General features: G+C 39.1%; 2 protein-coding genes across 6 annotated transcripts in view; one reads left to right on the top strand and one right to left on the bottom strand.

Annotated features, from left to right (window-relative positions):
• LOC145672941 (very long chain fatty acid elongase 4-like) overlaps window positions 1-15,947 on the top strand; it is a 511,227-nt gene that overhangs the window by 36,626 nt on the left and 458,654 nt on the right. Inside the window, exon 3 of the mRNA XM_081742171.1 lies at window positions 12,066-12,180. Within this exon, the coding sequence (XP_081598297.1) occupies window positions 12,066-12,180 (115 nt within the window). The remainder of the gene's footprint in view (window positions 1-12,065; window positions 12,181-15,947) is intronic.
• LOC145672942 (very long chain fatty acid elongase AAEL008004) overlaps window positions 1-15,947 on the bottom strand; it is a 576,849-nt gene that overhangs the window by 195,023 nt on the left and 365,879 nt on the right. The gene's annotated exons all lie outside the window — the stretch shown is intronic.

The following is a 15,947-nucleotide window of genomic DNA, read 5'->3' as shown; positions in this document are numbered from 1 at the left end:
AAGTTGTCTTAAAATCTTCATATGTATACCTTCTGCATCTGAATGCCCCCCTCCTCAAATTTACAGAGAAATCGGCGCCCTCGTGTATAAGTGTGTTAAGTTGCATTTCATTATCTCCTTTCACTTATGAGAAAAAAGCAAAAGAAAAATGGTAAATTTTGCGTAATTTTAAGTGTCAGGCTCTTAAAATAAATTATCGATTCTGTTAGGATACATATCACAACGTAAACTAACTTCAAAGCCTCGCTGGGAACAGAATTCTCGTTTACTAGCGTTTGGGGCCCTTTTGAAAGTGCTCGAATTATACAGAATCTTGGACTATTGAGACTACTTAGTGATGACTATTTCCATGGTTGCAAAGGCGCACCCACGAGGGGTTCACCGGGCCCAAACCCCCCAAAATTTCCTAACTTAACATACATTCGCTCACTTTCGCAATAAAACTACACTTCTTTAACAAGGAAATGATTTATATATCGTGAGTATTTGATTTTACACTTGCATCTGTACTCTTTCTACCATAAAAACAATATCTCTATCATTTTTTTAAATATACGTGAAAATATTTTACAATTACCTATCGGGCACAGAATAATACATGTTCAATACTACACAGACGTAGTGGCTCGTAGTATTGGACCCCCACCCCAACAATTTCTCGGGGCGCGCCTGCATGGTTGCCGATCATAGCACTCTTACTTTTGTAAATGTATTTTTATTCAACCTTAGGTTACGAACTGAAAGTATCAATTTAGAATTTCCAAGAACAAACAAACAAAACACCAAGAAAAAATGTATTTTATCTTAAACTGAGCCATTAAAATCTACTAATTGCAAAAGCAATTTCACCAGGCATTTCTCTCCATTTAACATAACCAATTAAATGAACACTATAAAACAAAGGAATTGCGATCATTTTTAAGTAATGCGTTTGTTTCTTTTTTTTTCCTTGCATGATTACTTACTGAAAAAAAAAAAGAAGACAAATCCAAGCTAAAACACACTTAAGTATTGACAGCACTCGAGAAAATTCACAAATTTTATTAACCATTGTTGTTACAAGGAATTTCACACTCTGCTGTTAAACAATCCATGTAGGACAATGAACAAACAGATTTCAGTTAGATTACGTGTGATCAGTGCATGAAATCAATTAGATGTCACTCGGATTCAGACTCACTATAGTGGGGAGTAGTGTCTCGAAAGATTTGAGGTAGGCAGGGCTCTGAAACTCCAGGAGTTTCAGGTTTTGGGTTGGACTCAGGCGGGCTGTGGTCATACCGTGGGATAGGTACACTCATGTCCAAAATTACTGTCGCATGTCTATAAATATTGTTATTGTAGGAATATAACTTGATAATGAATTCGCCCGGTATTTCTTATAATGTTAGTATATGTATAATCGGCAAATTTCATGTCAAAAGAGCAGTAAATAAGAACAATAAAACAAAAAATTTTCTTGTCCATTCTGCAACATTTGGTTTTACTCACTCTAATTTTTGTATTTATAATTATTTTGCTATCAAATTAAGGACAAATATACATTTCCCGATTAGACACATATTGTCAGTATTAAAGTACCCTGCAAAATCATTATAAAATTTTATATTATTACAAGAAGACAGTTATAGACATGCGACCATGATTTTAGACATGAGTGTACATTGATGTTTAGAGACTGAGTTGACGCTCGGTCGAAAAAGTGTGAAAGCTTTTCCAGGCCAGCCATCCTGAGCGAGGTTTTCCCGAATTTTCCTCATTCATACCAGGCAAATACCGGGATATTACCTAACATATAGGTCCCAGACCGTTTCCTTCCTTCCCCAATCCTTTCTCCCTTCCCTTTCCTTGGATAGCATGATCGCCGAGGGACGTCATCGCTCGCACGTGACAGGCTATCATCACCGTAGATGCCGAAAGCCCAGAAATCTAATTTTTAAATCCTAAATGAAGAGAAGTTGAGTTTACCTTAATGCTTGGGTATCAACATTACTGACGCTGGTAGACTCTGCTCGCCACGGGAGACGCTCCACCAGAGGGTGAATCTCACGCAGTGTTTCTTCCAGACATGTTTTTGGGGGCATTGCCACCCCCGGAGCTCAGAGTGGCCCTCTGGAGGAGGCCAAAGTAGTAGGCCTATAATATAATAATAAATAGAATAGTACCAGCAGTGCCCCCTGGAATACTAAGTGTGCCCCCCCGGGACATTTTTCTGAAAGAGAAACTGATCTCAAGGATCATACAATAGGGTCCCATTCCCTTACTTGTGACATGGAGTTACATTAGGGTTGCCAACAATGAAAAATAAAATTACCGGCACCTGCCCATAATCCTCAAAACAGATGAAGAGTAATTGTATTTTAAACACTGAAATATATAGCTGAGCCTGCCAAAAATACAATTAGTTGGTAACTCTAAGCTATATGTATGTCTTATGGCAAAGATTGTCTAAGGAGTTATTCAATGTCGAAGGAGCACGCAGGACTTTCTGTAAAACTACGGATCAGTTTCATACTTGCATGAGCCGGCCCATTACGGCGGATGATAATCCATTCTTAAACGGAAAAGCAGTGCAATGAAGACTACCTAAAATGTATTTTCATGAAGTTCACGTTAGCTCACATTCGCAAATGCTCTATCTCGGGCTCGTTGTCCTCAATGAGGCTTCCGCTGACCGCTCGTTAAGGGCTCGGGCTTGTTATCATTAATGGAGTTTGCACTCGCTCCCGCTAGCGCTCACTAACGTCACTTGGGGCTAAACAAGCTCGGATTTGGGCTCTGGCTCGTTATCAACTTATAGGGCCATACTCACAAGGCTTGCGTTCAATTATTCACCTCAGATTTGGGTTCTGGCTCACTATCAACCTATAGGGCCATGCTCACACAGGCATACGCTCAATTATTGAGCTTGGATTCGAGCCCTGGCTCGCTACCAACTTATGGGGCCATACTCACACAGGTTTACGCTCAATTATTGAGCTCGGATTCAGGCTCGGCTGGCTACCAACTTATAGGACCATATGCACACAGACGTGCGCTTAATTAATGAGCTCGAAATCCTGTATCGTGAGTGAATATCTCTAGAGGCATAATAAATGGAAAACAACAAAAATTATGGGTGAAGATAATAAAATGAAACTCTGAGAACCCTGCACACGACATTATCAATCACAATCCTGGGATCAAAGCACAGACAATCCGTCTAATCCACCATCGCCTTTATCAAAACAGAAGCCCCTCCTACTCCTATAGCCATTAGTTCTGACTTCCAGTCTAAAAACATAATGAAAATAGTTTTCATCTTGCGATAATTTTTCGATTCAAGTTTCAGGATTAAGAAGAAATATTTTCAGCATGTAAAAGAACCAAGAGATATCAGATAGTTAAGATTTAACTGATCGTTTACTTTTGCCGAACTCTCTCACTTTTACCCGATTCAAATGTTTGATAATCTCAGCACAGCAGTCAACTCTACACTGGCCCACTCTGTTTCTATTTGGAAAACGCAAAGGTCTCCTTTAGGGATAGGCACGAGAAGAGTCGAGACACGGCTCTTTCAATAGAAAAAAAAATACATTTTTTGAGTCGAGACATAACTTTTACAGCACATTTTCGAGACAAGACAGCCACAAATCTTGTCTCGTGCGCATCCCTAGTGGTCTAGTGGCTCACTACAGCCATAGCTCCTGCCTCCTCATTAGAATACTGCTGGACCACATGTAAGATTCATACAATTCTCAGAAATAAGGAGTCGTGGCCCCCCAGCAAAATATCCTAGTTACATCTTTGGCCGGTGATTAATAAAAATGAGAAGAATACAGAAGAATTGTGGAATGAGAATCTGACAGGAAACGGGGAAACCCCGAGAAAAACCGTGGACATTCTGTTATACACCACAAATTCTCCCCTCACACAAGAAGCCACTTTTCTACCAAGCCACCATGTACCCCATCCCCCTATAGTCACTAAACTAGGTAAAGGAACTGGAAAGATGAACGCTTCAAGATCCTCGCAAACTTAGATAGCAATTCGGAACTGCATAATTCATTTTCTCTAAACGGCCAAACGATGCTGTTAATTCCAAGGTTCTCTGTCATGCCCAGAAATCGAGGCAGAGGGCATCCGGATAAACGGCACCGCATTCTAAGCACAGCAAAAAAAAAAAAAAACTCTTACACTAGATTGATGAAGGGAGGTACGGTACCTCAGTGTAGAGCGCTTACCTCTCGTGCGTGGGGTCCCTGATTCGATCCCGGCCAAGTTATTTTGTGGTGGACAACATCGTGTCCGTGAGTTTTCTCGGGGTACTCCCACATTCTCATTCCACTAATTCTTCCATTATCATTCACTTGCCTTAATAATAGTCTCCCTTAGCCTAATGGGCATAAACGTGGGATGTTATAGTGAAAGATTTAATATTTTAGACTAATGAAGTTCAGCAGTAGGGGCCTGAGGTGGCACAGACCTGCCTGAAACTTCACAGTTTCCTCGTCGCGCAAGAGTAGTTCGATTTTTGACGAAATTCATGTTGTCCCTACGTAAAGCTAGAAGGTCAACGTCTCCAGGGTCGAATGCAGAATTTTCTAAGGGGGTGCACCAATAACTACCAATCACACTGAAAGTCTTCAAAGTGACATGTAACAATATCCTTTGCCCCTGACAACAGTGGTACATAAAACGGGTGGGAGGGAGAGTATTCTAAAGAGGCTCGCAAAGATATACAGGAAAAATATTCTCTCCTCTTGGCTTTTTTTTTCCTACTTGACAAATGTTATATTGTTTTGCTGAATGAATCCTTTTCCTTCAACCTTCAGAAAATCAAGTTAGACTATTACTTTTGCAAACCTCTGCTTTCTTTTAAGCCCCAAACAAAACATGATGATAGAAAGTTTCGGAAAGTCTTGCTATTTTCACTGCTAGCTTCTCATTGTAGATAGTGTATATTTACAACGAAGGGAGATGCACATGCACCCCCCTAATTCCGGCCCTGAACATCTCATATAGTTTCGGTAAACAACCAACTTGTAAATAATGCCGAAAATCAAAACTTCATATCGCTCCTGCCCTACTAAGATCATTGATGCCTGTAAACATAGGGGTAACTAGAAAGGGGAGGCCTTCCTAGAACACTGTTGACCTCCTGGAATTCTGCGAAGCACACGTATTCTTTCAATTCTCAGACATAAACAGTGATAGCAGCTACAAAATTTCCCGGAGCTACGAAATCACTAGAAGTAAAGGTCATGCTGCCCCCTACCAAAATATTCCAGTTACGCCAATGCCTGCAATTTGAACTAACTTAGTATAACGGTAAGAAAGATATTCTATACAGAAGATATCGACCTAACACTAGGGAAAAAAACCGAACTCGAGCAAACAGAATATACCGTTTCATACATGCCACATTAACACACATTACAACAGACACTTTCACATGCAACAAAATACATAACATAGAAGACATAACGAGAGATTGCAACATAGTTATGAGGAAGCCACGAAACTGCAAACGAAGCATTTCAGATGTTATATTAATACCTCAATGAAACCACCACAAACAATAAATAATAAAAACACGTACTGTCTTGGCAGAAAGTATTCTTAACAAAACAATAAAGACATGACAAGGCATATTTATGATTATTTTCTTTTTCTTTTTTATTTTCTTTGCCGTGACATGCATTTTTCTTTAAAAAAGACATAACTTACTCGCTTTTGATTCTTTGACAAGATTTTAAGATAATTTCAATTTTGTTGTGTCTGCAATTTTATTGTCAACATTTCAAAATCTAATGAATTTTCTGTTTGCAAGAATTTAATTTAAAGAACTTGCTGTAGAAAGAAAAACTGTTATGTTAAAAAAAAAAAACAATGGAACACATGGAATACTGTTGGTATTCAAATAATGACTGATATTAGGTTTCTTTGATGACTCATGTCAATCATAATTACTGTAAAATTACCCGTGTACTTCATGTAATTCGATAGTAACTTGTTTGTCAAAGATTCGTTGAAATCGTAGTGACTGAGAAAAAAAGTTGAGAATCCTCCAAGAGCATTGTCAAGACGAACTTAAAAAGAATTACTTTTTTCTTATTAACTTCTATACGTTCATACCAATTATACTATGTACTTTATTATTACACTCATTAAACGATTCTTGTAATACAGGGTGGCCTAAAAGTAGGTACCATACTGATCAGCTCACTGCATTTTATATAGCCCTATATATATTTTTTATTGTTATCCATCAGGTAGACTTAGTTTCTTTATTATTTGTTCTTAATGTGTTTTTACTTATGACTTACGCTCGGAAAAGCCGAAGCAAATAAACCTATAAGTTAGAGTGATATACTTGATCAATGCAGGGTGTATACTTACTTTTGGACCACACTGTATAACTATCCATTTATAATTTCCTCGAGTACTAATTTTTTTTTCCACATATTTTGTTTAAGAGCTCTGTTAAAACGTTCTATGATATGTTGTTTTACGAAGACATATGCTCAAAATATAGGGCTAAAACGAAAAATTCGCAAAATATATCTCTATGACACGGTTCCCGAGATATTGCTCCTTAAATCTCCCGAAATCGGAACTTTTTTTGGCCAATATCTCGGGAACAGTATAAGTGGCGCGAAAAATTAAATCACTTCTTTCAGATATTTTTTATTCTCTATCGAATGGAGGGCTCTAAATTAGAAAATTTCGCAAATAACAGATAGACAGACAGACAAAGAATTCAATAACGAACCTTTTAAGTTCGTTCAAAATCCATAATAGATAGTGGTTTCAGTACGACGAGCTCATGTGATTCGGATCCCACGTTAATTTGTCGCTCACGTGATTCGGATCTCACGTTAATCTGTAACTCACGTAATTCGGATCCCACTTTAATATCTACCTGCAAATATCATTTAACCTCAGCAGGGGCGGATACAGGGGGGACAATCGCCCCCCCAGAAGACGAAACTTTCTTATTTTATATATATATATAAATAAAACTCATCCCAGAGTTTGGAGCTCTTAAAAGTAGCACTAAGTAGCAGTATTACAACGCACCGCCCCCCCTAGAAATCCGTCCTAGATCCGCCCCTGAGCCTCAGCGATTAAAACAGCCATGGCTATGGTCAAGGGCGCCGATCCTGGCAGGCGGGGGACCCGGGGACCCCAAAGCTTAGGTTGTCCCCCCTATTGTATTTATGAATATACAATATTTGGCATAATTTGAGTGCAATTTGTCTTTAAATCCTCATATATATATATATATATATATATATATATATATATATATATACCTTCTGCATCTGAATGGGCCCCTCCAAATTTACAGGGAAATTGGCGCCCTTGGCTTATGGTTCCTAGATGGGTTTAGCCGGGAGCGTCCAGGATCTACATCATAGGCTCCCAGATGGTTATTATAATATACCTGAATTGATACTTATAATTGTATTTTTTTCCTGAACCCTTCAATTACCTACAGCGACGACACCAGCTTTCATTTTTGTGGGGAGAGAATGCGAAAGAGCGGAAAAATTTTTAGGGGGCAACTATTTCTTTAATATCGAAAATAATGTTTCCATAATAGTACTTGACCTACATTACAACATGTCTAAGGGACAGACAAAGGGAGAGCGTTTGCCTTTCTATCTAGCGTCGTCACTGGTTACCAAGCCCATTTTCCAAGGCAAGGTAGTTAGAATCAGGTTAGAAAAAAAATGAAATTTCATAAGAAAATAAAATCTTTCAGTTTAACGTCCCACCATTATGTCCTTTTGGCTAAGGAAGCCGATGATTTAGGCAAGTGAATGATAATGGAATAATTGATGGAATGAGAAAGTGGGGGGAAATAAGTGTGTCCCGAGAAAACACACAGACACGATGTTTTCTACTACAAACTTACATAACCGGGAATCAAACTAGGAACCCTACGCACTACTGCTGAGATACCATGTCCCCCTTACAAAGGAAAACCAAGAGTTGAAGTTTCAAAAGTGTGACCCCTAACAATTAGAGAAAGTTAGTTTTACATCCACTCGTTGAAATCTCTAAAAAGTTCTGGTTAATACTAAACAATAGTCCTTCGAATTGAATCATATTGATTAAAATGGTTTTTACGTTGTTGTGAATCTTCAAACTAAACCTAAGCAGTAGTTAAAGATTAGAGGTGTGATCACATGTATATTACCTATGGTAATTTACATCGGACTGTGTATACATTATCCATTAACCGATAACATTACTCGGGGTTTCGATGTCCGATTCCAATCCCGGGTTACCTGAAACGAGATTCACAATTTAAAAGTAGTTTATATTCGAGAGGTAAGCAACCCAAGAAGGATTGATTCCGGGACCAAACACACACAAATTACACACACATGTATATACGCGAAATTTTCTTCTATTTCGATATACACTGTAAAATACCTCTTCATAACCGAAATGAAAATGAAATGAAATCTTTCAGTTTTACGTCCCATGATTATGTCGGTTAGGCTAAAGAAGACGGTGATTATGAGAAATTAATGCAATGGTAGAATGAAGAAAGTAGGAGGAAACGGAAGAACCTCGAGAAAACCCACACACACGGTATTTGTCCACCACAAGCTCACTTGGCGCGAGCTGGGATCGAACCAGGAACCCCACGCAGTAAAGGTGAGTGATCTACCAATGACCCACCGTGCCCCCTCTCTTCATTAACAGAGTAACTAATTAATGATATATTCGGAAAGGAGAACTCTTTACTACAGTGAAATCTCTTAGTAATGGACACCGATGGGACATGATTATTTTAACCATAAATGACATGTATTTGCTATAAAGATGTTACAGAAATTATACTCACAGCTCACGTGGTGATTGCATACAGTATACAGGAAACACGTTAGTTATAAGTGTATATACATGATGGTAAGACACTATTTGAACAAACTTCGGGAGCTGATTCCCGACACCGAAATCAGCAAAAGAGTCCTTTGGAACTTTGGGCAGTGAGGGATAGTTTCGGTGATGTAAGGTGCCGAAAGCGTGGTAAAATCAACTTCAAAATGCTGTAATTCAAAAAGAACGCAACGTAGAGAGTGCAGTTTAAAACATGACACTCGAAGTCATACCTGCTCGATTGAAAAATGAATGTTTCAAGCCTCCGAAAGATGTGTGCAAGGGATTCCCCAAAGGAACACAGGCATTACTTGCCAGGTTATAGGAAATCCTTTTGGGGAATATCTTTCACACATCTTGTGGAGGTTTGAAACATACATTTTTCAATCGAGCAGGTATGACTTCGAGTGTCATGTTTTACACCGCACTCTCTACGTTGCGTTGTTTTTGAATTACAGCCCTCTGAAGTTGATTTTCCCACGCTTTCGGCACCTTATACCCCCGAAACTATCCCTCACTGATCAAAGTTCCACAGGATTTTTTTTTTTGGAGGGGGGTCGGTGTCGGGAATCAGCTAACGAAGTTTGTTAAAATAGTTTCTTACCATTCTGTATAGGTTAATATCGAAACACTGTACTCAGTGTGCGAATACTTGGGAGTATAAGAAGGAAATCAATAAAGAAATAAAAGTATCGCTACAAAATATACTGTAAAATATATATATGTTTATGTGGAAATTTTCCTTTCAAGTGCAAGTCATACCTGCCTCTATAAAAGTCCCTCAATTCGCTTACTAACTGTACTTAAAGCAAAAATAACCCATTAAGAATATGCACTATTATTACTAATTACTGATAATTTAGTCAGAACCGACTAAGCATGACAGTTTATGAATTTCTTGGGAATACTCTGTAATAGTAACGGAGAAGTGTCATCCTGCGCACACGAGCTTCGGACCAAAATTTGCTTGTAACTGCTCGATCGGTTACAGAAAACAAACTGAAAATTCATTCTTAAATTGCAGAACGTATTTTATTTTCTGCGATAAATACTTATAAGTTAAAAATAGTTCATTGTCTCTTATGAAGAGGTTACTAAAAGATGGAAGTAAATAAAGACTCTTCGTGTCCGTAAAAGGGAGGGTTCTCTCCTATGATCTATATACATAAAAATAAAAGTGACTATGTTTGTGACTTAATATCTCTTGAACTACCCAACCGATCTCGATGAAATTTTCAACATAGATGAGGATCGGGCCTGGGATGGCTTTTATTATTTCACTTTGGCGGTGCAACTCAGGGGAGGGGAAGAGAAAATACATAAAAAATTATCGAAAATGACCGATGTTAGTGTCCAATCCATAGTTTTCGAGGTCGCTGAGATGAACAGTGACACTTCCGATGCTGTTTAAACCCAAATTCAGCCCCGAAACTTAAAGAAGAGAGGGGAAAGATATATGAAAACGATCGAAAATGACCAATATCAGAGAGCGCTTCAGTCATTGTAAAAAGTGACTGACTAACGGAAATATTACTATTTTTTCTTACTTTAACCCAGGGAAGCAGGTAATTGACGCTAATAATAGTTATTTATTTGCCGCAACAACAACAACAACAACAAAAAAATGTTGTTCATGTTATGGAAGTGTTCACTATTAAGAGGCGTCCATTAAGGGAGGTTTCCCCGTATTTTCATTTTTAAAAAACTCAAGATGGCAGGCGTTTCGAAAATCGACATGGTTGGTTAGTCTGAAATTTAACGTCTTTATTCAGCACCAAGGCTATTTTAGAAGTCGCCTAACGTGAAATTCAATCAACAAGACCTTCCAACGGGAAAAGAAAGGGTCTCAAAAAGTAAAAGAAATCTCAAGTTTGACTTAGAAAAACATCACCAGAAGGGTAAAATCTTAATTATCAAAACATAGATTCAGATTTCACCTTGATACTTTCAAAATATGGTCTTTGGACCTCTAACCCAACTTTGAGTTAAGACCTAGCCCCAGACATTTCCAGCGAACTAGCCCATTTTACCAATGTAAAATAAGTGACCACGGTCACTGAAAAGGACTACATTAGTTGATTGATTTAGTTTAACATCCGTTTCAGGACCAAAGATGTGGAGTCCACTGGGTCCGGATCTCCCAAAAATACTTCCTAATTGAACATACATTTGTACACTTTCTCACCAAAAATATAGCTACTTGTTTAACAGGGAAATAATTTATATAGCATGAAAATTCAAGTTTACACTTCGTTTGTACTCTTTTTTTTTTTATAAAAAACAATCTATCATTTTTTCTGAATATACCGGTAGAAATATTTTACGATTATTTATCGTCTTTTTGGGTGCAGAATAATACACGTTTAGTACCACATAGAAGTAGTGGCTTGCAGTATTAGACTCCCCCCTCAAAGCCTGAACCTCTCCCAACAAAAATTTCTGGGGGGGTACCTGATATGAGACGAGGACCTACAGATCAACATAGGATTCAAACCATATGAGGGGGGCGCGGTGGTTCAGTGGTAGAGCGTTCATCTCCGGTGCTTGGGGTCTCTGGTTCGATCCCAGCTCGCGCCGTGTGGACTTTGTAGTGGACAAACACCGTGCTCGTGGGTTTTCTCGGGGTTCTCCCGTTTCCTCCCACTTTCTTCATTCCACCATTTCACTCATCTCTCATAATCACCGTCTCCTTTAGCCTAACCGGCATAACCGTGGGACGTAAAACTTCGATTTCATTTCAAACCACATGAGATTCCACCAGGAAATGAACCACATGTAGCCACAAAGGAATTCTACAGAAAACTGGAGTATTTTAAAGTGTGAAATACACGTTTAGACACAAGAAAACATTGCGAAATATTCCAGAAAATTTTTAAATAGAGCTAATTATTCCTGTAGTAACACGACAAAAGTTGCTGTATTATTTCTGTCTAAATCCTGTTATACATGTTTTATAACGATTGAGTAATGATGAATGTCAATTTTGTTTACCAAAATACGTGTCACGTGTACTGTGTAAAATTATGCAGTATAGGTAGGTAAAGATCATTATAACATTTCTTAACTTTTCATTTTTTTAATGCAACAAATATTTACTACTACTACGTAGGTAGGGTATATATACTTATATTGATACTCCAAAGAACGGATCGCAATCTTCACCAATGCCTTTACTGAAATTTCAGGTTCACAATTTTCCCCACTACACCGTTGGACTCAAGGGACTGACCAATTCCGAGAAAGAAAAAAAAAAAGTGAAACAGTGTTTGTTGCTATATGTTTCGGGGGGCCACTACATAAGTAAGTATAAATTTATATCGAATCATTTGTTACTGACTTAAATAAGGTTACTCTATTAGAGATCTTTTCCATTTTTACTCCCACTATACTGGAACAGGTAAAGAATGCGGGTGGCACCATATACGTATACTGACAGTTTGCTGATAGAGCACAGATTGCTTCATTATATAAATCTTATCTGAATGACGACTTTTAACTTTAATTAGGAGTGATTTTACAAGAGGATCGATATGGAAGTCCGGGAACTAAACAGCAGACGACTAGCATTCAGGTTTAGGACATACAAGGTGCAGAGGAATGTGCGTTATGCTGCAGGGGCGGATCCAGGACAGACTTCTGGGGGGCGCGGTGGGTTGTCATACTGCTATTTTTAAGGGCTCCAAACTCTGGGATGGGTTTTATTTATATATATAAAATAAGAAAGTTTCCTATTCTGGGGGAGCGATCGCCCCGATCGCCCCCCCTGGATCCGCCCCTGTTATGCTGTCACTATTACTATGGAGAACTGCATAGGCGGTGTTAGGGTTGCGTACAGCATTCATTACTTCTCATATGACGAGTCACGTGTAGTGAGGCTTACGTTGTTTATGTAATTTCTATCTTATTGCTACAGTTAGAGGTCACCTACATTAATCAGTTCCTTAGACATTAGCCTTTTTGGGGAGAGAAAGAGTAATGTATTCCATCTATATTTTTCTTCAAATCTTGATACTCCACATCGTTCAATAACCTTATAACTATTTTTTTTTTGACGTGGTGGCTCAGTGGTAGAGCGTTCACCTCTGGTGCTTGGGGTCCCGGGTTCGATCCCAGCCCCGCGAAGTGAACTTTGTGGTGGACAAGCACGGTGTGTGGGGGTTTTCTCTGGGTTCTCCCGTTTCCTCCCACTTTCTTCATTCCACCATTTCATTCATTACTCATCATCACGTCTCCTTTAGCCTCACCGGCATAACCGTGGGACGTAAAACTAAAAAAAATCATTTCATTTTTACTTTTTTTTTGAATACTTTGTATTTCCTAGGAATTCCCTGAAATGTGATGAATCCATAGTTTTGGGGTGAGAGATGGCAATTTAGCTTCGTATCAATTTTGGGGAAAATGATTCCAGGACAACCACAGGAAAACCATTTCAGGGATGCTTAACAATTTTGATTAATAATTATGAAATTTGATAAATTTAATATTTACGAGCACACGCAAAGCGATTTAATTAACTACGACATGACTCTCGGAAAATTAATTATTAGGCAGCTTCGAGGAACATTCAGAACTCCCCTTAATTTAAACTCCCCTCAATGATCTTAAATTAAAGGCAAGACAGTACGATCAGAGATGGGCGCCCTCACTCTGCCTCATTTTAGTAAATTAGGGTGAAAGCGAGAATACGTTTTGATAAGGAAGGTAAGAACGTATTTTGAGGAAGGAGGCATGTGAAGGTCAGAGAGCAGACATACATTTGAGGACGAGGTGACAAAATACTTTTGAGGATGATGCTAGACCAGGAATACCCATTCTCCAAGGGCTTGCATGTCCTCGCAACTTTACCATTCAGTCCCAAAATTTGTCACTCTCCAGTTTGATTGTACAGTACCCATTTTCAACGAAAAACTAAGTTCCCATGGGCGCAACTTACGCCCCAAAACTCGCCTGTGAGCATCCCTGGAGTGAGCACACGTTTTTACGGCGAGGGTGGGAACGGACACACACTGTAACGGCAAAGGTGAGGGCAGACACATATTTTAAAGACAAGGGTGAAGGCGGACACATTTTAACAGCAAGGGTGAAGGCGGACACATTTTAACAGCAAGGGTGAGGGCAGACACACATTTTAAAGACAAGGGTGAAGGCGGACACATTTTAACAGCAAGGGTGAAGGCGGACACATTTTAACAGCAAGGGTGAGGGCAGACACACATTTTAAAGACAAGGGTGAAGGCGGAGACATTTTAACGGCAAGGATGAAGGCGGACACATTTTAACTGCAAGGGTGAGGGCGGACACACATTTTAACGGTAAGAGTGGGAGCAGACACATTTTAACGGTAAGAGTGGGAGCAGACACATTTTAACGATGAGAGTGGGAGCAGACACATTTTAACGATGAGAGTGGGAGCAGACGTACATTTTAACAGTGAGGGTAGGAGCGGAAACACATTTTAACGGCGAGGGTGAGGGCAGACACATTATTAACGGCGAGGACGCGTGAAGGTTAGAAAAAAATCCTCACATCTGGTATAGATATTTCAATATATTTCAATTAATCCTAACTTTACCAGGGACAGAACAAGGACTTCATATTGTTATGGAGTTGCAAATTATTGTGAAAACTTAAACTAAAAGCACCACACTGTCATACATTTATTCGGTTCCTAAAAAAACAGGACAGAGAGAGGTATGCTCAGAAACCCTCCCCTCACATACACAATTTTTGTCTACCACAAACTTCTGAGACTCGGAACCGAATCTGCGAGTACAAGCACAAAAAACGTCTCATATCACTTCGCTGCTGAAAGGGACGTTAAACTCAAAATCAACTCAACTCAACAAATCTCAGGAAGTATATAGTTTACCACCCCCACTAACCTCATTTGAAATGGTCAGTAAGGTTAAATGACACAGAGACTTATAACTTAATCACATCAACCTGCACCGGGAATCGAACTGAAGTTTGTCGTACCAAAGAGGAACGCTTTTTTTTAAGTTCGCCTAAATCGAGTTTTTTTCGACTTATTTGATTCTTTAATTCATCTCAGTTCTACATTCTACAATTTTCATTCCAGCAGCAACATAAATAAAAAAATTTCAGGAACAGTCGAAAATGTCCCAACTCTTTCGATGTACTCGAACGTTTCACCTCACTAGTGTCATCTTTACTTCACAACAAGGGCGCCGATCCCGAGGAGCCTAGGGGGCCCGGGTCCCCCCAAAGCTCAAGTGAGACCCTCTCATTGTATTTGTAAATTTACAATAATTGGCATAATTTGAATGCAATTTGTCTTAAAATCCTCATATACGCTTTCTGCATCTGAATGCCCCCCCCCCCCCAAATTTACAGAGAAATCGGTGCCCTTACTTCTCAAATCACTCAACTACACGATACCTGCTAACCATTTCGTCACAAGGGTTATCATTTTCCCACTCAAAGTGTATGTTAGTTCATTACTTACTTTTTAGAAGTAATGCATATAAGCTCAAATCAACTTTTGTGTGTCGAAAACAGACACACACACAAACTTAATCGCGCAAAACATAGAAAAACTCTCATGATCGAAAATATTAAATTTCTTGTCCCACATTTATGCCCTTCAGGCTAAAGTAATGGTCCTCAACCGTTTCGAACCTAGCGCCCTCTTGGGTGAAGGTGATCGTCCTGAGCATTCCTTGTCATCTTAACCCAATCCATCCATGCGTAAGGCTCAACGTAAGATTTGGACGAAGCAGTCTAAGAACCATAAACCAATGGTAGACCTAGAAGGTAAAAACTTTGGGGGGGGGGGGAGATCAGCCAAAACACAGACTATGATAGATAAGAGATTACTATAAACTTTCAAAAATATATAAATAGCTTAAGTGATTTTTGTCATTCAAAAAACTGGGGGCCTAGGCCCTTTCGACCCCATGCTAAATCCACCACTGCCAGAAAAAAAGCTTCAATTTTTAAAATCAGCCTTGAGGAATCTACAGTAGGAAGTCGAAAATACGAACTGGGACCACAGGTAGTTCGGATTTTCAAATTGTTCGGATTTTCGAAAATGACCAAGAAAATTC

Source organism: Thermobia domestica, chromosome 16, assembly GCF_964235325.1.
Source record: "Thermobia domestica chromosome 16, izTheDome1.hap1.1, whole genome shotgun sequence".
NCBI classification, from domain to species: domain Eukaryota; kingdom Metazoa; phylum Arthropoda; class Insecta; order Zygentoma; family Lepismatidae; genus Thermobia; species Thermobia domestica.
The sequence above is the reverse complement of the archived record's forward strand: the minus strand, read 5'-3'. Positions and strand labels throughout refer to the sequence as shown.